Source organism: Eumetopias jubatus, unplaced genomic scaffold, assembly GCF_037043125.1.
Source record: "Eumetopias jubatus isolate StellerSeaLion01/CBP00866 unplaced genomic scaffold, mEumJub1_p1.0 scaffold_7, whole genome shotgun sequence".
Classification (NCBI taxonomy): Eukaryota; Metazoa; Chordata; class Mammalia; order Carnivora; family Otariidae; genus Eumetopias; species Eumetopias jubatus.
The window spans coordinates 116613606-116637894 of NW_028274813.1; the positions used below are offsets into that span (position 1 = coordinate 116613606).

General features: G+C 47.8%; 1 protein-coding gene across 1 annotated transcript in view; it reads right to left on the minus strand.

Annotated features, from left to right (window-relative positions):
• The window catches only part of LOC148163969 (synaptosomal-associated protein 47-like), an 88898-nt gene extending 65269 nt beyond the window's left edge, over nucleotides 1-23629 (minus strand). Inside the window, exons 1-4 of the mRNA XM_088025186.1 lie at nucleotides 23145-23629; nucleotides 5688-6178; nucleotides 3987-4062; nucleotides 1124-1280 (exon numbers count right to left, since the gene is read on the minus strand). Of these exons, the coding sequence (XP_087881312.1) occupies nucleotides 1124-1280; nucleotides 3987-4062; nucleotides 5688-6178; nucleotides 23145-23629 (1209 nt within the window). The remainder of the gene's footprint in view (nucleotides 1-1123; nucleotides 1281-3986; nucleotides 4063-5687; nucleotides 6179-23144) is intronic.
• Between the last annotated feature and the right edge of the window lie 660 nt (nucleotides 23630-24289).

Here is a 24289-nt window from a genome sequence, read left to right on the forward strand (position 1 = left end):
CAGAAACATCCATAGGGTCACCATTAGGGCCTAGGGGCATGGCAGGCCTGACGTGCAAGGTTGTAGCCAGCTCTGGGAGGTTTATTTTGAGGGCGAGGGTCAGGTTGAGCATCAGATTCAGGGTTCGCCGCCAGAGGGCGCCAAATTTGTGCATTGGCTAGGTTGGGCATTCAGATTTCTCCAGTTCTGAATGCTTTCCGGAATTGAAAGTAGTGTGTTTGAATTCTTTTTGACGTTTGAGTCCTCTAGTGTTGCTCAGTTACAGCCACCCCTGGGACTCCGTAGCCAGGGTCCGAGGACAGTCCACTCCGTTGCCAAGCTAGGGTGAGGCTTAGGGCCTAGGGGTGTGACAGGCCTGATGTGCCGGCACTGTGATGAGCTTCCTGGGGTCTGAGTTGAGGCCGTGGGTCAGTGGGGAGTGTCAGGCTCAGGGATTGTGGCCTGGGCCCGTTGAACTCGGGGTTCGTTGGGATGGACCGACACAGTTCTCCTGCTCAGAAAGCTTTCCGGAGTTCCCAATGGCACTTTTTCCTGTTTATTGGCAGGCTGAGTCCTCCGGCCCTGGTCAGGTCTCCCCAGTCCCTGGGGCTTTGGAGCCAGGCCCCTGGGGACAGACCCTTCAGAAGCCTCTGTAGGGTCACGGTTAGGGCCCAGGGGCATGGCAAGCCTGACGTGCAAGCACCGTAGCCTGCTCTGGGGGGTCTGTCTTGAGGGAGTGGGCCAGGTTTAGTATCAGGGTGAGGGTTGGCCACCTGAGGGCACCAAATTTGTGCGTTGGCTGGGATGTGCATTCTGAATTCTCTTATTCGGAACACTCTCCGGAGTTGCAAGTAGTGCGTTTGAATTCTTTTTGGCATTTGAGTCCTCTGATGTCGCTCACTTACTGCCATCCCTGGGGCTTTGGAGGCAGCTTTCTGGATACAGAAACTTAGAAGCCACACTAGGGATAGACTTAGGGCCTAGGGTCATTGGAGTCCTGATTTGGCCACTCTGGGGCAAGCTTTGGGGTACGGGGGATCCAAGTTGGGGGTGTGGGTCAGGATGAGTTTCAGGCTCAGGGTTTGTGGGCAGGGGGCCTTTGAAAGTGGCATTTCGCTGCGATGGGCACGCAGGATTCTCCTACTCGGAAAGCTTTGCCCTGAGTTCCCAATGGTGCGTTTTCCTTCTGGGAGACAGGCTGCATCCTCTGGTATTCCTCAGGTGCCTCCGATCCCTGTGGCTTTAGAGCCAGGCCTCTGGGGCCATAGCCCTCAGAAGCCAGCGAGGGATAGGGTGCGGGCCTAGGGGCACGGCAGGCCCGACGTGCCAGCACTGTGGCTTGCTTCTCGGGGGTTTGTCTTGAGGGCGTGGGTCAGGTTGAGTGTCAGGCTCAGAGTTGGCTGCCAGAAGGCGCAAAATTTGTGCGTTCCTTGGGCTGGGCATTCAGAGTTCTGTTCCGAATGCTTTCCCGAGTTCCCAATGGCGCGTTTTCCTTCCGGGTGGCAGCCTGAGTCCCTCGATATTGCTCAGGTGTCCCGAATCTTTGGGACTTTGGAGACAGGTTCTGGGGACTGACCCCTGAGCAGCCAACCCAGGGTGAGGGTTAGGACATAGGGGCACGGGATGCCTGATGTGCCAGCGCTGCGTTGAGGTTCCCGGAGGTGAGGGTCGAGGGTGTGGGTCAGCGTGAGTGTCTTTAGTCAGCGTGAGTGTCTTGCTCTTCTTTTCGGCCAGGGGACCGCTGAAAGTGTGGGTTCGCTGGGGTGGGCATGCAGCGCTCTCCTGCTGTGAATCCTTTCCGGGGTTCCAACCAGCGGGGTTTCTTTCTTGGTGGCAAGCTGAGTCCTCTGGTATTGCTCAGGTGTGCCCTGTCCGTGGGGCTCTGGAGCGAGACCTGCGGAAACAAGGCACTCAGGAGCCCACCTAGGGTCGGGGTTAGGGCCCAGGGGTACGGCAGGCATAGCTCTCCTGCTCTCAGTGCTTTCAGAAGTGCCAAATGGTGCATTTTGCTTTGTGGTGTCAGTCTGTGTCCTCCAGTATTGCTTAGGTGGCGCAAATCCCTGGGGCATGGAGCCAGGGACCTAGGGAGAGATCTCTCAGAAGCCACGTGAGGTTTAGGGTTAGGGTTAGGGTTAGGGCCCAGGTGCACGGCACTCCTGGTCTGTGGGAACGGTGGCGAGCTGGGATGGGCAGTGTGTCTTGAGGGTGGGATCAGGTTGGGAGTCAGGCTCAGGGTTTGCCGCCAGGCGGCACAGAAAGTGCAGTTTCGCAGGGATGGGCGTTCAGAGTTCTGCTCTGAGTGCTTTCCAGAGTTCACAGTGGTGCGGTTTCCTTCTGGGTGGCAGCCCGAGTCCCTTGATGCTGCTTGGGTGTCCCGGATACCTGGTGCTTTGGAGCAAGGCTCTGGGAACAGATGCTCAAAAGCCAACCTGGGGTTAGGCTTAGAGCTTAGGGGCATGACAGGCCTGATGTGCTGGTGCTGTGAATGGCCTCAGTGGTCTGAGTTGAGGCCGTGGGTCAGGGGGGAGTGTCAGGTTCAAGGACTGCGGCCTGGGCACGGTGAAGTCTGGGTCCCAGATGTGTACTATTTCATGCAGATGAGTGTGCTCCTGGATGCCTGGGCCTGTTCTGGGTGCTGGAGATGTGGTCATCAAGAGACAAGTTGCGTCCTGTCCAGATGCAGTACTTGTCCCAGTGTGAGAGCACGGCAGCCAATCAGAGGGCAACAGCACCCGAGGGCGAGTGTTGTCTCTTAAATGAGGTGGTCAGAGAAGGCTTCTCTCAAACGTGGCCGTTGGCAAACAACAAAGACAAAAATTACCCAAAATACCATCAATTGCTAAGCATGGGCCATGCTCTGAAGTCTTCTTCATAAACCATCACCCCAGGACCATGAGACAACATGAGACAAGAGTGCAATCACGAGACGGTGTACAAAACCTCAGCACTCCTCCTACGCGCCGTCGAGACCTTCAGAGTAACGGAGCCCAGGGAGACACCACCCGTCGTGCGGGACTCCAGACGGTGTCCTGCAACGGCAAGCACGAGGGGATCTAGACAGAGCTCAGACAGGCTCGTCAGCTGTGACAGTGAGGATGGCAGCCACGGGGACTCTCCTCCCAGCTCTTCCTCAAGTCTGAAACCACGCTAAGATGTAAAGGGTACCCTAAAGATGCTGTGCAAGAAAACAGCCATTTTCCACTGCTCTTCCCCAGGGTGAACGCAGGCCACCTGTGTCATTCCCACCCCTGAAGCCCAGGAGACCACCGGGGCCAGTCGCTGCCCGGGCCACCTACACTGCACAGGACTGCAGAGGTCTCTGGAAAGTTCTTCCCCACACTGACGCAAGGCAAACCCGGTCCTGTGGTGACACTGCCCCCTGCTGGCCACGCAGCTACCAACACGGCTTCTGGAGGATGGGGTAAATTTCTGAGATGTCAAGTCACGGTTACCACCCCCACCGCTTCTGCATTTTCCACCGTGGGACAGTGAAAACACAGGTGCTGGAAACAGAGGTGACAGAGAGGGCCCGCCCAGGCCTCCCGCGGAGTCCCCAGCAAGCCAGACGCGGTCCTGCTGTTCTGCTCCCAAGCCCACGTGCTGGCCTCCCCCCCCCCGCCTCCCCTCCTCATCACCTGCGCCCTCACCCACTCCTGGGGCAGGGTGGCCTCACCGAGGGAGCATGGCACCTCTTGCTCCATGCAGATGCAGACATGCTGTGGGAACCCCTCCACCCCAGAGGCTAAAGTGAACACCCGGATGAACACCCATCTGTCATCGTGGAGGTGGTCCCACTCCTTCCACACACACACACCATCTGTGACTGACAGGCGAGGCCACACATCCTGAATCTAGGTGCTGCTGAGAACGTGTCTCTGGATGTGGCGAAGGCCCAGCACCAGCTGACTTTATGTGAGGCTTCCCTGAGGAGGAAGACGTGCAGCCTGTGGTCAACAGCCTTGGCCTGTGCCCTTCCTGATGGCGGGCCCTGTGGAATCCACACTCACCTAGGCTCCTGCTGCTGGACCACGGCCACAGAGGCCCTGGCACGCACTTCCTGCTCTTCTCCAGCCCTGTCTGCACCTGGACATGCGGGGTCAGAGCAGGCCCAGGAAGCCTCTTATCCCCTGCATAGAGTGTGCTGGCATCCCGCAACTGGCACGCAACACTCTCTCCAAAACCACCAGGTACACAGAAAACCCACGAATGTTGTGGAGCTCCATGACAAGAGGGACTGTGGGGGCCCGGCACTGTGCCAGGCACGGGGAGTTCTCCATCAGCAGAATCAATGGCTGAAGGCGTTCTGTGTCAGGCCTAACAGCCCCAGGTCCCCTCACTGCCCAGCCCCAGCCCCCCAGGGGCAAACCGCAGGGTGGGGGCACCGACGGCCTGGCCTGACGCCTCCCTCATCAGGGTCTTGGGCTCCCTTCTACTGCCCACCCTTCTCGGCCCCTTTACGGGCTTCCCAGTCCTGCCTTGAGAAGGGCCAAAGAAAAATCTGGAAATGCCAAAAAATTACCTGTTTACATTAACACTTCCAAAATTTTGGTGCTTATGGGACAGATCTATTTTCAGGTAAATTTCTTTTGAAACGTGAAGCCGTGTAGAATAACATCAAAATATTCTTGTGTTAGGGAACCAGGTTACATATTAGCACTGAAATCAATCACTTCAGAACAAAAAGAAGCAAACATATCTCTTATTGTAACAGACATCCAGCAATCAAAGTCAATAAGGAAAGCCTACTAGCCTGTTAGAAAAATCACAGTAACACAGACATAAGATCACCTATGGGAAAATAAGGTATTTTATGACTTTGGGATTTCTTAAGATGGGTGCAGAAACAAACTCAAGGGGAATATACCCAATTAAGGATTTCTGTAAAGGAGAATGACAGTCTGGCAGAGGTGGTAGCTTCTAAAGCCAACAGGGATGCATACCTACAACATGGACTAAACAAACAGCACAGCAGAATAAAAAAACAAAAACCACAGAATAGGCAATCCACAGAGAAACATGTGAAGCCCAAAAGCAATAAGGAGCGTCAGATGCTCCACGTCAGACATGAAAATAAAGACACCAGCAAGATGCCACCGGATACCATCAGGACGGCAAATCTGAGAAGTCAGATGACCCCAGGCTGCTGTGGGCGAGGCTGGGGCTGGGCCTGCGACCTGGGACCCTTGCGACACCTGGCCATGCCCAGCTCCGTGCTCCCCAGAGACACTCAGAGGACAGCACACCTCACCAACAGTGGAGGCCTGCAAACCCACAAAAACTATGCTGCAGTTTTCAGAGATTCTGATTCCTAAACATGTCCCTGGAAGGCGGGCTGGGATGACCCAGACTGATGCCAAGGTCAGGGGTGGAGGGACTGGACACCCACCAGGGTGGGCAGCTAGGTGCCCTGAGTCACACAGAGGAAAGGGGGAATCGTCTACCGTGGAGCCTTCCTCTGTTCTGAAAGTGCCACCGAGCCTTGCTGAGCTCAGGGGAAACCCACACAGCCGTCCAGTGTGTGATACACCCGCGCTCCGGGACTCACACAGTCTGAGGTTGCAGGTATTGAGGAAAACGGTCTGAAGTGTTCTCATTTACAAACAAACGGACAGTCTGCACTGGTGCACAGAACCAGCAGATGCTATCAGCGACGCAGCACGTTAACGGTGTACCACAGGCCGCGCCCCTGGAGACCGACGCGCACTCACCCACCTGCCAGTCATAGCAGCCCTTCTCTGCTGGGGAAGACGTGCTGGCACTTCCCGGTGTCAAGCCACCTTCTAACAACTCCATCTTCTTGCTGAACTGCACCTCCAAAATGGGGACAGCCTCGGGCATCTTGGCGGATATCAGGTGATAAGCTATGTCTGGCTTCCCGATGAACCATTGGAGGATGCTAATTTCATAAGGTGTGTGAACCTTAATGTCGTCTATATCTTCTCTTTCAAATCTGTGCATGAGCAAAGAACTCGAGTCATGGATTTCCAACCCGGACACAAGGATGGTAAGACTTCCTGCTTTAACATGAGATGCTGTTCCCTGGGAGATAACAGCAGGAATTTGGACCACTACCCCTTCTTTTTCAAGAGCTTTGGGACTAGCCGTTGAGGTGCCGCCCTTGGGCTTTGTTTCTGCTGGCATCTTCCAAAGCTTGGAGCTAAAGGGCCACCAAGAAGGGGACTCCAGCTCCGTCAGCAACCTAAAAGACCAAACAAAACACAGAAACACAGTCAACTGAGTTTTAATGTTTTCCTGAAGACTGTTAACCATTTTGTAGTGTTCTTTTCCACAAGCACTCCGTGAAGCGGAAGAGCAGGAATTACTATCCGTGTGTTTTAGAAAAGAAAACTGAGGCTAAGAGCAGGATCTCGTAGGCCTACGGACACAAAGCCCATCAGTAGTAAACACAAAACATGAACACACATCTTCTGACTAGAACGATGCCCTTTTCACATTGGACCCTGGGTAATTCTACTCAAAATAAATCCTGACCTCAATCTGGAACTTTCTGCCGTAATCTCTCCTTTCCAACGTGGTAACAAGCATGTGTGGCTACTGGGCATCCAGAGTGTGGCTGATATAATGAGGGACTGAATTTTCAACTTAAGTACATGTGGCTAGTGGCTACCACAGTGGGTGGCACCACTGTAACGTACCCATGAATACAAAGAGATCTACCTTGTAGCAAAAGTAAAAAAGGAAGCAGGAAAGAAAAGCAAAGGAACAAAGATCAAATGGTATCAACAGAAAATAAATATCAAGATGGTGGAGTTAGACTCAACCATATTAGTAATTATACTAAATGTAAATAGACTAAATCCTCTAATTTAAAGGCAGACTGTCAGCCTGGATTAAAGAAAAAACCACCAAGACACAGCTATGTCTTGTTTATAAGAAACACTGAAATATAAGGACACAGAAACATCAAAAGCAAAGGGACTGGAAAAAAGACATATTGTGCTGAAAATAAACCCTAAGACAGGGAGTGTTACCAGGGATAAAGACAGAGAATACATAATAATAAGAGAGTCAGTTTGACAAAAAGACTTAATACTAAATGTGTATATCTAACACAATTTCAAAATTCATTAAGCAAAAATTAACAAAACTAAAAGGAGAAATAGACAATCACAGTTGAAGATTTCAACAAATTTCTCTCCATAATTAACACAGCAAGAAGACAAAAATGATGAGTAAGAATATAAACACTATTTAATCCACTCTGGCTGACTGGTATTTATGGAAACATCATCCAACCGCTGAATACACACTCTTTTAAAGTATATTCAGAACTTTAAGAAAAGAGTATAACACGTCTCAATAAATTTCAAGTATACCATCTGTCCCCAAAGAAATGAAATCTGAAATTAATGACAAAAGACTAATAGAAAGTTCTCAAATATTTGGAGATTAAGTACAATTCTAAATAAAGGGAATTGGACAATATCGGAAGTGAATGAAACAAGACAATATGCAGGAAATGGCAGGATGCAAATAGAGCAGTCACGAGGAAAATTTATAGTTCTCAATGTGTGTACTTGAAAACTTCTCAGAAAGGTTTATAATCAGTGATTTAAGCTTCTGTTGTGAAAAGTTATAAATTAAACCCAGAGTAGAAGAACGGAAAAGCAGAAATCAATGAAACTGAAAACAGAAGAAAAGAAAATATTAACAAAGCCAAAAGTTGGTTCTTTGAAGTAATTTTTAAAAATTAAACCCTTACAAGACATGAACAAGAATAAAACAAAGAGGGCTGCCTAGGTGGTTCAGTCGGTTAAGCATCTGGCTTTGGCTCAGGTCATGATCCCACGGTCCTGGTATCCCCCGCATCAGGCTCCCTGCTCTGTGGGGAGGCTGCTTCTCCCTCTCCCTCTGCTGCTCCCCCTGCTTGTGCTCTCTCGCTCTCTGTCAAATAAATAAATAAAATCTTAAAAAAAAGAATAAAGCAAAGAAAATGCACATTACCAATATCAGGAATAAAAAGGGAGGCATCACCATAGATTCTTTTAGCCCTGGAAAGCCTTCTAGGGGATATCATACCCAACTTTACACCAATAAATGGGACAACTTATATGAAATAGACAAAATACTCAAAACACCCAACATTCCAAAACTGAAGCAAGAAGTAGTTTAAGAATATGAACACCCATAACAAAGTGGCAACAAGAGAAATTTAGAAAAAAAAAAATCCCATTTACGAATGTACCAAAAATAATAAAATACCTTAGGGATAAATTTAACCAAGGAAATGAAAGACTTGTACTCTGAAAACTATCAGACCTTGATTAAAAACAAACAAACAAACAAAGATGACACAAGCAAATGGAAATACATACTATGCTCATGGACCAGAATAATTTATACTGTGAAAATGTCCATAATTCCCAGAGCAATCAACCGATTTAACGCAATCCCTATCAAAATACCAAGAGCATTTTCCACAGAACTAGAATAATACTAAAATTTGTATGGAACCACAAAAGACCTCAACTAGCCAAAGTGATCTTGAGAAAGAAGAACAAAGCTGGAGGTAGAGGTATCAGAATCCCAGATTTCAGGATATACTACCAAGTTGTAGTAATCATAACAGTACGCAGTACTGACACAAAAGCAGACACACCGATCAAAGGAATACAGCAGAGAGCCCAGAAATACACCCACACTTACACTGTCAATTAATCTATGACGAAGGAGGCAAGAATATACAACACGGAAAGGACAGTCTCTTCAACAAATGGTGGTGTGAAAACTAGACAGCCACATGCAAAAGAATGAAATAGGACTCTTTCTTACACCATACACAAAAATTAGCTCAAAATGGATTAAAGGATTAAATGTGCGACTTGAATCCATAAAACTCCTAAAAGAAAACATATACAGTAAAATCGCCTTGACATCCGCCTTGGTAACATATTTATGGATATGTCTCTTTAGGCAATGGAAAGAAAAGTGAAAACAAACTGTTGGGACTACATCAAAATAAAAAGCTTCTGCACAGCAAAGGAAATCACTGACAAAACAAAAAGGCAATCTACTGAATGGGAAACATTATTGGCAAATGATATATCTGATAAGAGGTTAATATCCAAAATATATAAAGAACTTATACAATTCATCACCAAAACAAATGGACAATCCAATTAAAAAATGGGCAGAGGATCTGAATAGGCCTTTTCCCATAGAACACATCCATGTGGCCAAAAGACACATGAAAAGATCTCAACATCACTCATCATCAGGGAAATACAAATGAAAACCACATTGAGATATCACCTCACACCGGTCTGAATGGCTAAAATTAACAACACAGGAGACAACAGGTGTTGGTGAGGATGCAGAGAAAGGTGAACCCTCTTGCACTGCTGATGGGAATGCAAACTGGTACAGCCACTCTGGAAAACAGTTAAGGAGGTTCCTCAAAAATTAAAAACAGAATTACCATATGATCCAGTAATTCCACTACTGGGTATTTACCCAAAGAAAATAAAAACACTAGTGATAAAGATATCTACACCGCTATCTCTACTGCAGCATTATTTACAATATCCAAAATACGGAGGTAACCCAAGGGTCTCCCTAGATGGATAATGAAGATGTCACACACACACACACACACACACACACACACACACACACACACACACACACAGTGGAATATTACTCAGCCACAAAAAAGAATGAAGTCTTGCCTTTTGCAAGCATGTGGATGGAGCTAGAGGGTATTAATGCTAATTGAAATGACGGACAAAGACAAACACTACATGACTTCACTTATATGTAGAACCTAAAAAACTAAGCAAACGAACAAACAAAAAGCAGAAACAGACCCATAAATACAGAGAACTGATGGCTGCCAGAGGGGAGAGGGTTGGGGGAGGGGCAAAATGGATGAAGGGGAGTGGGTGATACAGGCTTCCAGTATGGAACAAATAAATCATGGAGAGAAAAGGTACAGCATAGGGAATATGGTCAATGGTATTGTAATACCAACACAGATGGAAGCTACACTGGTGGTGAGTATAACATTAATTTGTCAAATCACTATGTTGTACATCTGAAATTAACAGAGCATTGTGTATAAACTATACTTCAACTAAAAAAAGGGTGGCATGGATGTCCACCCTCAGTTGGCTATACTGTGGTGTGCTTTCCCCAACTGGAGCAGTGTCAGAAAAAGTACGTGAGGAGCCTCGACATCCACCCTTACCTGGCTGCAGGAGGACTCCTTCCCCTAAGTGGGATGGTGGTAGGGAAGGCCACATGAAGAGCCATCAGTAACAAGGGAAACCTTACTGGCTCAGTGGAGGGGGACGGTAACAAGACCCCCCCAATTCTCCCAGCTAGGGCACAGTTATGAGGAAGCTTGAAATCCCACTCCCAGCCAGCAGCAACAGGTGTCTGTTCCTATCCCAAGGCACAAACAAGGGCCACGTGGGGAATTGGGGCTCTCATCCTCACACGGCAGTAAGAGGAATCAGCTTCCCTTCTCCTTCCCTTCTTTCCCTCTTTCCTTTAAGAGAGAAAGAGAGAGAGTGGCGGAGGGAGAGAGAGAATCTCAAGCAGTCTCATCACCTAGCATGGAGCCCAACGTGGGGCTTCATTGCACCACCCTGAGATCACGGCCTGAGCCGAATTAAGTGTCAGATGGTTAACCCACTGAGCCACCCAGGCGCCCCAATAGGAAACAGCTTCTTACTCCTGGGGCACCATGTCGGGGAAAGCTCTGCTGAAACAGAAAAACAAGATTCAGAGTCTTAATACCCAAAATGTCCAGGATACAATGAATCACCATGCCAAGAAGCAGGAACATCTCTTCTTAAATAAAAAATAGAAGCAAATGTCAAAACCAGGATGAAACTGATGGAATTACTGGACAAGAATTCTAAAGCACCATCATAAAAGTATTTCCACAAGCAATTATGGACATGCTGGAAATAAATTAAAAACCACAAAGTCTTAGCAGAGAAACAGAAGACACAATAAAGTATCCGGAAATTTTTGAACTTAGAAATACAATATATGATAAAAAAAAATGGGTAGATGTAGACTGCAGCCTGAGATGACAGATAAAAGAATCTGTGAAATTAAAGATCAAATAACAGAAATTACCCAATCTGAACAACAGAGAGAAAATACTAAAAACAACAATGACAACAAACCCAAGGGTCCAAAACAAAAGACTGAACACTCATCACCACCACTCCAGCAGGAGAAGAGAAAGAGCGTGGGGCTGGAAAAGGACTCAAACAAATAATGGCCGAACACTTCCCAATTTAGGCAAAAAGACATAAATAAGCCCATAGAGTTAAAAAAAAAAAAAAACCTAATCAGACCCGCACAGCATAAAACCAAAGAAATTACCGTGAAGTTATGTTAAACAGAGAAAAGATCTTGACAGTGGCATGAGAGACCTCACCTACAGGAGAAAACCAATTTGAATGGCAGCGCACTTCTCGTCAGAAAGCATGGAGCCAGAAAGAAGTGGCGCAATGGTTTTCAGTGCTCAAAGAAAAGAACTGTCGGTTCAAAATTCCACAATGAGTGAAACTTTTCTTCAGGAATAAAGAAGAAATTGAGTTATTCTCGGAGGAAGTAAACCCACAAAGAAATTGCTGCCCTAAAAGAATGTCTTGAAGAAGTTGATGGATCAGAAATGAACTGATAAGGGCAGGAATCCTAGAACATGAGGAAGGAGGGTAGAGAAACAGAAAGAGTACAAATATAGGGAAATAAAATGCACTTGCTTTTTTCTTTTGAGCTGGCTAAAATATGTATGGCACTTGAAGTAAAAATTACAAAATTGCTGTGGTTCTCAAATAGGAAAATGAAGTTAAGATAATTAACTTACAGAGGATTTATATGAATCTGGTAGGGTAAACAGACATAAAGACAGTGGTTAGGTTTCTACACACCGCTCAATTGGGTAAAATGTCAACACCAGGGGTGCCTGGGTGGCTCAGTCATTAAGCGGCTGCCTTTGGCTCAGGTCATGATCTCAGGGTCCTGGGATCAAGCCCCGTATCGGGCTCCCTGCTCTGTGGGAAGCCTGCTTTTCCCTCCCCCACTCCCCTGCTTGTGTTCCCTCTCTCGCTGTGTCTCTCTGTCAAATAAACAAATAAAATCTTTTTAAAAAATGTCAACACCAGCACACTGTGACCAATTATGCATATACAACGTAATACCTAGAGTGTCCGGTGAAGAATATATGTAAGGACATACATTCACAACAGTGTAGGTAAGTCACAATGGAATTATGAAGTAATATTCAGGTAACCTACAGGAGGCAGGGGGGAAAAAAGAAATGAGCAACAGAGGTAACAAGTAGCACAAAAATAAAACAGCAGATTTAAGTGTTTTTACACCACACTAATAATTACATTGCTAGGATGGCAAAACTGCTCCAGGTTCAGTCCAATTTCTATCAAAATCCCAGCTGGCTCTTGTGCAGAAACCGGCCAGTTAATCCTGAAATTCATATAGAAATGCAAGGGACCCAGGTTAGCCAACAATCTTGAAAAACAAGAATAAATGTGGTTGACTCCCACTACCTGAGTGCAAAGCTTACTACAAAGCTATGGAAATGAAGATGGTGTGGTACTGCCATAGGGTCCACACGTGGATCAATGATAGAACTCAGTCTAGAAACAAGCCTTTACGTGTAGGGTCAGCTGGTCTCCAACAAGGACAATAAGACAATTCAATGGGAAAACACTGAATTGAAATATTGCTGAGACCACTGGATACCCACATAAAAAGAAAAGAAGTTGGGCCCATTTCTCATACCATGAACTGCAAGTGGATCACAGACCTAAACAGAAAGACTAAAAAAGAGTTAACCTCTGTGACTTTGGATTTGACAATGAATCAGATATGACACCAAAGGCAAATGATGAAAGAAAAACAGATACACTTTAAATCTTTTAGGCCTGCATCGAGCCAGGTCTGGGCCACAGGCATGAGAGATGCAGTCAGGCCCTGGGATGCTGGTATCTGGAGGAGGAGTCGAGGGTGTGGCCACGAAGTGGGCCCGGGTGCACGTGTGCCATAGTCGTCTGCCACGGTCAGACCACATGCTCCAGGGAGGGAAGTCTGCTTGGCAGGGTCTGAAGAAGGGAAACTGCAAAGCTCTGGAAAGCTCATTTTTTTGAATATAAAAGATCAATGTTGGATGCTGGATCAAGATCGGGGGGAAGAAAAGGACATTTGGTACTGTAATGTTGAAACCACAAGGAAAACAACAAAGGATTTTCTCTGGTCCCTTAAAACAAAGAAGCCAAAACAGGACACAGATGTTTTGCTACATCTGTTGGGTTGCACTAGTTTTTCCCACCATGAACATGGGAGAAACTGGATAAGTTCTGTTTTTGAATATATATATACATATATATATGTATATATATATTACATAAGTAAATGAATCTCTTGCTCTAAGCTATTTTGAGAAGAAAAAAATAATTGAACAGTTATGAGCTGGGAGCATCATAATGTGTTTTGAGAATTGTTCTAAAGCACAAAAGTGGGGCACCTGGATGGTTCAGTCCATAGAGCATGTGGCTCTTGATCCTGGTGTCATGAGTTCAAACCCTACATTTCGCACAGAGATTAGTGTAAAAAAAATTCTCTAAAGCACAAAAAGTGGAAAGATTGTTATTTTCAAACTTGAATCTTCAACCAAATGATACAATTTGGACATCCTTTGTGAATATTATGAAGGCCACTGATGGGACTTAAAATTGATAACGTGCAGTCTGAGGAGAAAATGTCTATTGGGAAAGTTGAGGTAAAACTTTCTTTTACTCAATCTTTTTTTAAAAATATTTTATTTATTTATTTGACAGAGAGAGACACAGCAAGAGCAGGAACACAAGCAGGGGGAGTGGGAGAGGGAGAAGCAGGCTTCCCGCCAAGCAGGGAGCCCAATGCAGGCTCGATCCCAGGACCTTGGGACCATGACCTGAACCGAAGGCAAGCGCTTAGCCAACTGAGCCACCCAGGTGCCCCTCAATCTGTCTTATTTAATTCGAAAATAAATTGTGTTTGATTCCTTGGAGAAAAAAAAATTCTCTGCTTTAAAAAATATCTTCAAAGAAGTAAAATGGGGGCACCTGGGTGGCACAGTTGGTTAAGTGTCTAATTCTTGATTTTGGCTCTTGTTCATGATCTCAGGATTGTGGGATTGAGCCCCCTGGGCTCATGCCTTTGTGCTCAGTGCGGAGTTTGCTTGAGATTCTCTCTCTCCCTCCCCACTCCATATCTAAAATAAATAAATAAATCTTAAAAAAAAGAAAAGAAAATGACAATCCACAGAAAAGGAGCAAATATTTTAACATCATGTACCTGATAAAGGGACTTCTATCCAGAACTCTGTAAGAATTCTTATCAACTTCTATAAAGAACTCTTATAAACTCCATAATAAAAACACAGCCACATAAAAAATGCTCAAAGAATCTGAAAACAAAATACACATATGGAAAAAAAGCATATGAAAAGATGCTCATTATCACTAGGAAAATGAAAGTCAACCACCCAGTGAGACACCACCTCACACCCACTAGGAGAGTTATAATGAAAAAGATAGATAACAAGTGTTGTGAGGTTTTGGAGAAACTGGAGCCCCTCATACATTACTGGTGGGGATGTAAAATGGTGCAGCCACTTTGGAAAACAATTGGTCAGTTTCTCAAAATGTTAAAGAGACCCAGCAACTTCCCTTCCAAGAGAAAGGAAAACAAACGTCCAAAGCAGCACTATTCATAATAGTAACAAAGCAGAAACAACAAAATGCCCATCAAAACTGGTCAAGGGATAAACAAAATATGATAGATCATACAACAGAATATTAGCCAGAAATATGAAGCAACAGGGCGCCTGGCTGGCTCAGTCAGTAGAGCATGGGACTCTTGCTCTGAGGGTTGTGAGTTCAAGCCCCATGTTGGGCATGGAGCCTACTTTAAAAAAAAAAAAAAAGAACAAATAAGTAGTAAAAAAGTACTGATCTATCCTACAACCAGGATGAACCTCAAAAACATGATGCATATGTGACCTCTCTAGAAGAGACAAATCTACACAGAAAGAGTAGATCAGTGGTGACCTGGGCAGGGCAAGAACACAGTGACTGCCAAAGGGCTTGAGGCAACTTCTGGGAGTGATGGAACTGACCTAAAATTGGACTATAGTGATGTCTGCACAACTCTGTAAATCTACCAAAAATCATTGAATTGTTACATACAATGAGTAAATTTTATGGTATGTAAATGAGAAGACTGTTTTAAAAAAATCTACAAAGACACCTCAGAATAAAACATCAGAATATCTAGGATAGGGGGAAAACAGTAGCCACAATCCTACACAACTTAGCAATAACATACACTAGGAAGACAATGGAAAACATCCTCAAAGTCCTGAGCTACATAGGGCTCAACTGTGAAGAGCCAAACTGTCATTCAAGAGTGCCATTTTCCAACACGTCAACACCAAGGCCACACTATTTACTCACAGATGCCAATGGAAATACAACCAAACTACTTACAACTAGATTCCAGCAAACTCCTGATATCAAAACCAGATTGCCAATTTGTCTTCATTTCATTTAAAGAGAGATACGGAATTCCAGGAAGTAGGAAGCGTATAATCCAGATTTTTAGTATACACACAGACACACACACACAGACACACACACACACACACACACACACATTTGTTTTCTTCGAGTTCTATGGGGCCCTTTTGCTGCTTTTGATCGCAGAGAGGCTAGCATAGGGGTTTCAACCACCATGAACTGAAGCAGCTTTCCAGCTAGAGAATTCAAAGAGACAAGCCCTATTTCCTTTTCCCTTCATGGGAGCCAGATATCTAAGAATGGAGACACAAGGGAAGAGAAATTTCAATGAACACACACAACAAGAAAGACATGGTTCACAAAAATAGTTTGGAAAAGACTCAAAGCTCAACAACTCCCCCAGAAGAATAAACTTATAAAGATCCACACGGAGATACATCATAGTTAAAGTGTTGAAACCCAAAGACAAAAACAGAGTTTTGAAAGCAAGAAGAGACAAGCGACCTGCCACATTCAAGAGATTCACAGTAAGAAGCAGTCCAATGTAATCAATCAACCAACCATCAAGTTGCTGGCTGAGGAGCCTAGACAACACAGCCATACTGGAGACTCCGTGTTGGTCTCCAGTTTGGGTGTGCAGCAGCGGCCGTGGCCAGGCTGGCCTTGGTGAGTTGAAATCCATGTTGCTGAGACCCATCATGACTTCCATCTCTGTCACCGTGGTCACTTTGCTCATGGGCCTACTGGGCAACTGCAGGAGATGCTGGGGAAACAGGCTGGCTGGGATCCAGGGAAAAGGTCATCCTAGCCACTTGATTATCACAATCCTCCTCTGCTGAAGAGGCTCTGGTGAGCGTTCACATGGGACACATCTTTGCCTTTTGTCCCACTCAGAGAAGTCTATCCATATACTTCTACCCCAGACCTCCCTGTCATGAAGTTTCCAATCATGTTTCTGCCATTCCCCAAACATCCAGCCAAACCACCGGCCACAGCCAATCAGTAAGCAGTTGAGCCTCTAGCCGTTCCTCCTTCCAAGGAAACTGTTGAGCAGAGTACCACACAATGGTCACCAATCTCAGGGGCCTCCAAACACGTCTGCCCACAGCCATCTTGGAGTTACCACAGAACACAACATGGTCAAGCACTGGATGGAGCAATGCCTTATCCAGCTTTACTCACATGGAGAAGAGACGGAACAAAATCAGGTCCAATGTAGGCACTGGTACCTCAGAGACATCAGGTGCCCCTGGCAGCCGATGCAGGACAACCGGCTTATGTACATCCCTCTAACGCCTCAGCTCAAGGACCAACCCCCCACCCCCCAACTATGGAGTCTGAAATACAGAAGACTGGGGGTGTGCCTGAGAGCCACTCACATGCATGCTTCTGTAGAACAAAAGAGCACTGGTTGAGCCTGTAACAGGGAAAGCCATTTCCCTACTAGGGGATAAGTCTGGCACAGGCTATGTGTTCCAGGCCTAAAACCCATTCTTATGAGGCTGAGAGTGTGTCGAAAGACTTTATGCACAAGACTGCCTTTCCAACACAATGAATTTTCAGGTGCATGGCTTGAAGTTCAGCCCACTGGGAGGATTTCTGAGTCATGCCTGCATATTGCACAAAACCATCTGTAAACCATGCTCCATATTTTCCTCCTCAGTCAACTGACTGTAGGGTGTTCCCCAGGTAGGGAATGTGCCCTCGGTGCAGGCTGGGAGAGAAAAGGCTGTATGGCAGGAGTGGGGGCCATGTGACCTAGCCTAGGCTTTCAGGGCCTGCTAGAGCCTGATCTCCTGTAGCAGGGCTCTGTTTTGAAATCCTACACTGTGACTCCCTATAAAGGTCCACAAAGGCTCCAAAGAGCACCTTTGTCTACCGCAGATACTTGGAGCGCCACTGGATCTGCTGGATCATGTGGCCCAGGTGGCACCTTGACCTGCTACAGAGCCTTCTTATTCCGGACCCCACTCAAAACTAGCATCTTTTCAAGTCACTTGGTAACTGGCCAGAGTAGCACACCCAAATGAAGAGTATGTCGCTTCCAAAATGCTAAGGGGCTCACTAGGTGCCATGTCTCCTTTTAGTTTTGTTTTTACTTTTGTAAATTTTATTTATTTGAGACAGAGAGAGAGCGCATGCACAAGCATGTGTGTGAGTGGGGGGGAAGAGGAGAGGGGGGAGGGAGAGGGAAAGAATCTCAAGCAGACTTCCAACTGGGTATAGAGCATGATGTGGGGCTCAATCTCATGACCCTGAGATCATGACCTGAGCTGAAACCAAGAGTTGGACGCTTAAGCGACTGAGCCACCCAGACACCCCAAGTGTGTCTTCCTTTTGGTTATAGGAAGAGCCAGATGCAAAATCTATCCTTCACCATAAAAAGATACCTCAGCAAGCCCCACTCCACTGGATCCCTAGAAATTTCAATGAGGATGAAAGTATCTAATTTCTGTCAGATTTCTTTCCCACCTCTGACAAGCAAACATCTTTCCAGTGCATCTAGAGTAGCTGCTACTTCTTCCTTGAGCCAGTCTGCATGGTATCCCCCATGAAATGGGCCAGCATGCTATCCTGTGAAGGGAGAGACAGTCAAGGGCCCTGTGACATAAAGCATGACACAGGGCTGGAGAGCTGGTATACCCCTGAGGTGGGACGATACAATGCACTGCTGGCGGCTGAAAGCAAGCTGATCTGGTGGTCCTTCCTAAGAGCATTTGCCAGACAGACCACTGCAGAGCACGTTCCAGAGGATGTGTTCATTTGCTCAAGCATCGGGAACAGCAACTGCAATTAAGAGTACCACCTGGTAAGTTTAAGACAATCCATCTTTGTTCTGCACCGTCGAGTGAGTGAGCTGAGTGCAGATGATGCAGGGCTCACTATCCATGCACCCTTCCAGTCCTTGATGGGGGCACTGATCTCAGAAATCCCTCCAAGAAGAGGTTACTATTCTAGGCAGTCCAGAGGCTGCCACTTGGCTTGGCCACCAGAACAGCCCTCACTACACAGGTCAGGGAACCAGTGTGCGATTCTGCCTGCTGCTGGATGATGTGCTCCAGGACTGGGATGGGTTCGGGGCCTACTGGGCCCACTGTGACACTACGAGGCAGACCTCAGTTAGAGCTCCACTGATCCCTTGACCCCCAGAAGCCCTACTCTGACTGGTCTGCTGCCATCGGGTCAGTTCCAGCATCCAGGGGTCCCAAAAAGTCTGGTGGCTTCTGGCTCCCCAGTGCACGGCCACCCTGGTTAAATGCCACAAGTCCCGTGGGGGAAGGCTGGGAGAAAGAACAAGGTGTAAACTTTAATTAATTAAATAATAAAGCTTTTATTTATTTATTTGAGAGAGTGAGAAGGAGAGACCGTGAGAGAGTACAAGTGGGGAGGAGAGGGAGGAGTGAGCTCCCCACAGAGCAAGGAGCCTGATGTGGGGCTTGATCGCAGGACCCTGGGATCATGACCTAAGCCAAAGGCAGATGCTTAGCCAACTGAGCCACCCAGGGGCTCCCAAAGGTGTAAACTTTTAGGAGCAAACTGGGGTCCTTCCAGCTTCCCCATCATTCAAGGGGTTTCGAACCTGCAAACTCGGTCTTCAAGTCTGGGAGCTGATTCAGGGGCCATGACTCCTTTTTAATTCAAGTTAGAGGCTTGCTCACTTGACCTGGTCAAAGTATGAACTGGGTCAACTGGGGCACCCGGGTGATCCTGGGGTCCTGGGATTGAGCCCCACATCGGGCTCCCTGCCCCTCTCCTTGCTCGTGTTCCCTCTCTTGCTATGTCTTTCTCTGTCAAATAAATAAATAAAATCTTAAAAAAAAAAAAGAACTGGGTCAACTGCCCATCTACTTCTCCTCCAGGAGCACAAGTCTCTCGGGGTCAGAGTATTCTGATCACGGCTTTGGCTCTGCTGTCCATTATGGTGACCATCCCCACTTGTCTTCAGTGGCCAAGGGCCACTGCCTGGCCCAGCCACCCCAGAATCTAGTTATCCCTGCCTCAGAACCCTCTGTGTGGAAAAAGACAGAATTCCAGGGACCTCTGAAAACAGGCGTGAAGTTGGGCCTCAAACCCCAACAGACTGGAAGTTCATTTAAGGAGAACCCACCTGGTGCTGCTAGGCCCCACCTCCGTCTGGTCACCACTGCAGGGGGCGTGGTGAGCTGCGAGCAGGAAATGGGAGCAGAGGCCTCCCCCAAGCCGGGAGGCACACCCCAGGCCCTTCCTACAAGAGGCTTTCCAGAAAATCCTGAGAGATAAGAGGACAGTAACCCACAAAGTAACAACAGGCGGCTGCTATTCAAAAGAAACATTTGGAGATTAAAAAATAAATCTTAGAAATTAAAAATATCACAAAAATGGAAGGGTAGGAGGAAGATGAAACTCAAGAAATAGTAGAACAAAAAGACAAGGAAAAAATGAAAACGCTATCAGAAGATCAATCCAGGACGGCCAATAACCAGACAACGGGCGTTCCAGAAGGAACACACTTTAAAACTGAAAAGCAGAACTGCATCACATGCTCACCGAACACCTGTGCCAACGACCCCCAAGAGCCAGGAGACCCCCGCGAGGAGCACTCGATGGCGGCTCTGTGGGAGCTCGCTGTGGAACCGCGGCACGTGTGGCCCTGTGCATGCCCCTCCAGCTTGGGCTTTTGCAGTTCAGTGCTCCCTGCATTTTTGCTACTTTACCCATTTAAAAACTCTTATAAATGTTGCTTTTGTACACATCTACTTTCAACTTGGTTTTGTGTTATTAACATTGCTTTGAGGTGGATCCAAGTCAGTCTGTGCAGATCTAACAGGAATCAGTGCCTTGAATCCGAGTTGGCAGTGATGTGGGAAACAAAGGCAGAAGGAAAGGTAGATAAAATCTTTTGTCCTTCTAACCTGCAGCCTACTGACAAATACTGCGTTACTGTTAATGCCTGGCTACAAGGAAAAACCACCTTGGTCTGACAATAGCAAGGGCTCTGGTAACCCATGTCGTCCTTAGCAGATGAAGATCCTTTTGGAACCTCCCTTTACTCCCCACCCCACCCCAAAGTACAGCATCATTTGCTCCTCATACCCCCCAGCAGCAGCTCTTTCCGCCCACGGGTCCTGTCCCCGTTTTAATAAAACCACCATTTTGCACTGAAGACATCTCAAGAATTCTTCCTTGGCCGTCGGCTCTGGACCTCACCTCTTTCCAAAAACTACACAGTAGTGACTAATTACTGCATCCCCTTGAGGATCAACTGACTACAGCTGCCTCAGTGAATGTGCCCATCCACACACGCTGGGATTCGTCATGGGGTCTGTGCACCTTCGGCTTAGCTAGGTCTTGCCAGGGGCCGAGCCAGGTCCCATCAGTGACAGCGACACAAGACGTCTCGTCCCGACCCACACCCTGACCATCAGTCGGTGTTGTCCCACATCTGTACTTGTTGGTTTAATTTACCTTTCTCTAATTACTGGGGTGCCAGTACCTCCCTTTCGTGGGCTGGGCTCATCTGCTTAAAAACAAGGCCGTGTGCACTGGCCTCCCTGTGCCCCCTTCCCAGTGGCTGGGAAGAGTGCTGCCAACAGCTTCTGACGCAGCCACGGAGCCAACACGGGGCCCCGGGGCGTGACCCAGAGCAGAGCCTTCGACCTGCCTGGGACGCCGACTTTCCCCTGCACCTCTGTGGGAGGGCGGGGGGAAATAGCTTCCCAGCTTCTGTAAGCCACAGGATCTGAGGATCTCCGTGACGGCAGCCGAGCCTACACTCCAAACAATGGTCCTGCCCATTTTTCTACCGAACTGGCTTTTTCTCATTCTGGCATATGAGCTCTCTTTCTAGCTGGGTATGAATCCCCGGGTGAGAATACAAGTGGATACTACAAGCATTTTCTCTAGCCTCAGGTTCATCTTCTCACTTTTGTGGTGTTTTTTTTTTTTTTTTTTAAGATTTTATTTATTTAACAGAAAGAAACACAGCGAGAGAGGGAACACGACCAGGGGGAGCGGGAGAGGAAGAAGCAGGCTTCTCACTGAGCAGGGATCCCGATGTGGGACTCGATCCCAGAACCCTGGGATCACGACCTCAGCCAAAGGCAGACGCCCACCGACTGAGCCACCCAGGGGCCCCATCAGTTGGCCTTTTGTTAAAAGAACATTTCTAAATTGCCAGATTGTTTTCCAAAAGGATTAACCAACAGACATTCCCAAATAGCAGTGTGTGAAAGTGCTTATTCACTATCCTCCAGCTGGTACTATGTATTCTTCCTTTAATTCTTTTTTTTTTTAATTCTTATTAACCTGATCATTGAAACCTAGATTTTTATTATTTTAATATTGACATAGCCCCCCACTGGAGGGCTGGGGTCGGGCCTGCTCTGGGATGCCATGTGGCGACCCAAATTCCAGCTCACGTCTGAGTCCTGGGGAGGATTCTCTGCATGCCACCAGCAGGTGAGGGGAAGACAGCACACAGATGGTGTGGGATGGGAGGCTTTCAGAGACCAGGCCTGGAAGTGACCTACATCACTCCTGCCCACCACTCAGTCGCATGACCTCCTCTGCCCCATGATGGCACAGAAGGGCAGAAACTGCTCAGCTATGTTCCCAGGACCAAAACTCACAGAGGTCTGAGCACCTTCCACCTCAGTTACCACAGGCACCCCTCTTAAGGGCAAGATTTGGGGCCGTTCCCTGCAGCACTAGGTCTTTCACCATGCAGGCACTTAGGAAAGAATATCCCAAGATAGCCACAGGTGGTAACTGCAGACTGGGGTCACTTGGGGCCAAGGGTTCCCGGCACCAGCGGGCACGTGTCCCTGATGTGAGATAGCGTTGCCTACGCTCAGGGCCCAACACGAGAGGCCGCCACCTTGTCATGAGCTCTGAGGCAGCCCTCCCAGGTGCTAAAATCCCTTTCACACTGCACACGACTTAGAGTCAGGGCAGTGCTTGGCAAACTGGGGTCTTTGGGACCCTCCAGGGGGGTCTGTTTCTTCACAACAGCACCACGACACTGCTCGGCTTTTCGCCCTCGCTCTCCTGCATGTATGGGGAGTGGCCCAGAGGTCCCGGGACACAGGATAACCTGGAGGGGAGGTGGGGGGCAGGCTGCAGAAGCCGGTGGAAGGACCCGGCCATCTCTAACATGGCCCACTCTTCCCACTAAACATGTCTGCTTTATCAAAGCTATTTGTCATTGACAAAGTGACTTCCGTTACTAGGTCATGGGTTCATTATCGTACTTTTTCAACGGACAAATACTTTTTTAATTTCTTAGTTTTTAAAGAAATGCGGCAATATTGGCACACACAACCACATAAACAAAAGCTCCTTGGGGCCACCACTGTTTAGAAGACTGGAGGGGGTCCCTGGTTTGGGGACCCTGGTTTGAGCTTCAGCTCAAACCCTGCAACCACATGGCCGTGCAGAACAGCAACTTCATCTGTGTGACCTGGCCCCTCGGCCTGTTTCCCCCACAGGATGAAACGAGGTAGCCTTCCTTATTCACACAAGACTGGAGCTCTGCACCAGGCACAGAATGTGTCCCTCACCAACGCCCACCCGGCATCACTGCGCACGGCAGGGGCGTGACCCGTGTGTCCGAAACGCTCCCTGTACCTGTCAGCCATGTCCAGGTCAGATTCCATCTTGTCCAGGCCCTTGGTGATGCTACCCAGCTGCTCGCCCTGATGGTGGAGGACTTGGGCTGTCTCTTCCAGGCGATTCTGGGAACAGGCCATCAGACCAGTCAGCTGCTTCCCCTTGGTCACAGGGAGCGGTGCTTCCGATGGAGACAGCAGCAGCTCTCTCCAGAAATGCTCGATGATGCTGAAGACTGCATTCCGACTGGGCTGCAAGTAGCTGAACCAGTGCTTGAGGTGGTCCTTCTCCAGGACGGTGATAGAACTGAAGACAAAGTGAGAAGCCTCCTTCTTGATCTCAATCACACTAGACAAGGAGAAGCTGACCAGGGCCTCCCCGGTTTTATCAGTTGCAGATCTCAGGGAGTGAGAAGGTAATGAAAGCTTTGCAGGAACCCATCGCTTCTCCAGTTCTAAGTAGTAGGAGCAAGGCCAGGAGTGCACACAGACCTCTCTGCTCATCTGGCTCCCGGGCTGGTCTGCTCCACGGCCACTCTGCCTCTGGAGGAGAGGGACAGGTTAGCGGATGGGTGGGGCTAGCGCGTGTCAGCACACTTGGACCACAGACAGGAGGACCACTCGGGGTGCTGAGTACACCGGGGACTCCCACCACCCGGGACTGGCAGGATGGAGGCCCACCCCACCCGAACCAGGGTCCACGGCTCGATGCGACTGCCACCCCAGGATCCTTCACAAGAACACCACTTCTGCTGTGACAGCCCCACCAATACACAGTCCTCTCATGTTCCTACACTAACACTCTCCTCTCGAAATCTTCATCATAAAGGAAGTAATCCTACAGGCAGACCTTTCCCTTCTTGCATGGCCCACAAATTCATCAAGTCCTACGTAATTATCTAGCTCCACATACGTATCTGTACGTACGGTTTTACACGGCTGTAAGTAGTGAAGGTACGCTGTTCACATCTACGGCTTTTGCATTTGCTAACAACGTTTGGGAAGTCAGGCATGGTGGATGTGAGGCAATCCTGACAGAACACCACGTGCGCCCTTCTCACTGACCAGATAAGCCCACAAATCCAGGAAAGGAGGAGAACCTCGTGCAAGGTCAAACCAGAAGTACATGACGTGGACTTGGCTACAGCTAGACTTGGGAATGCC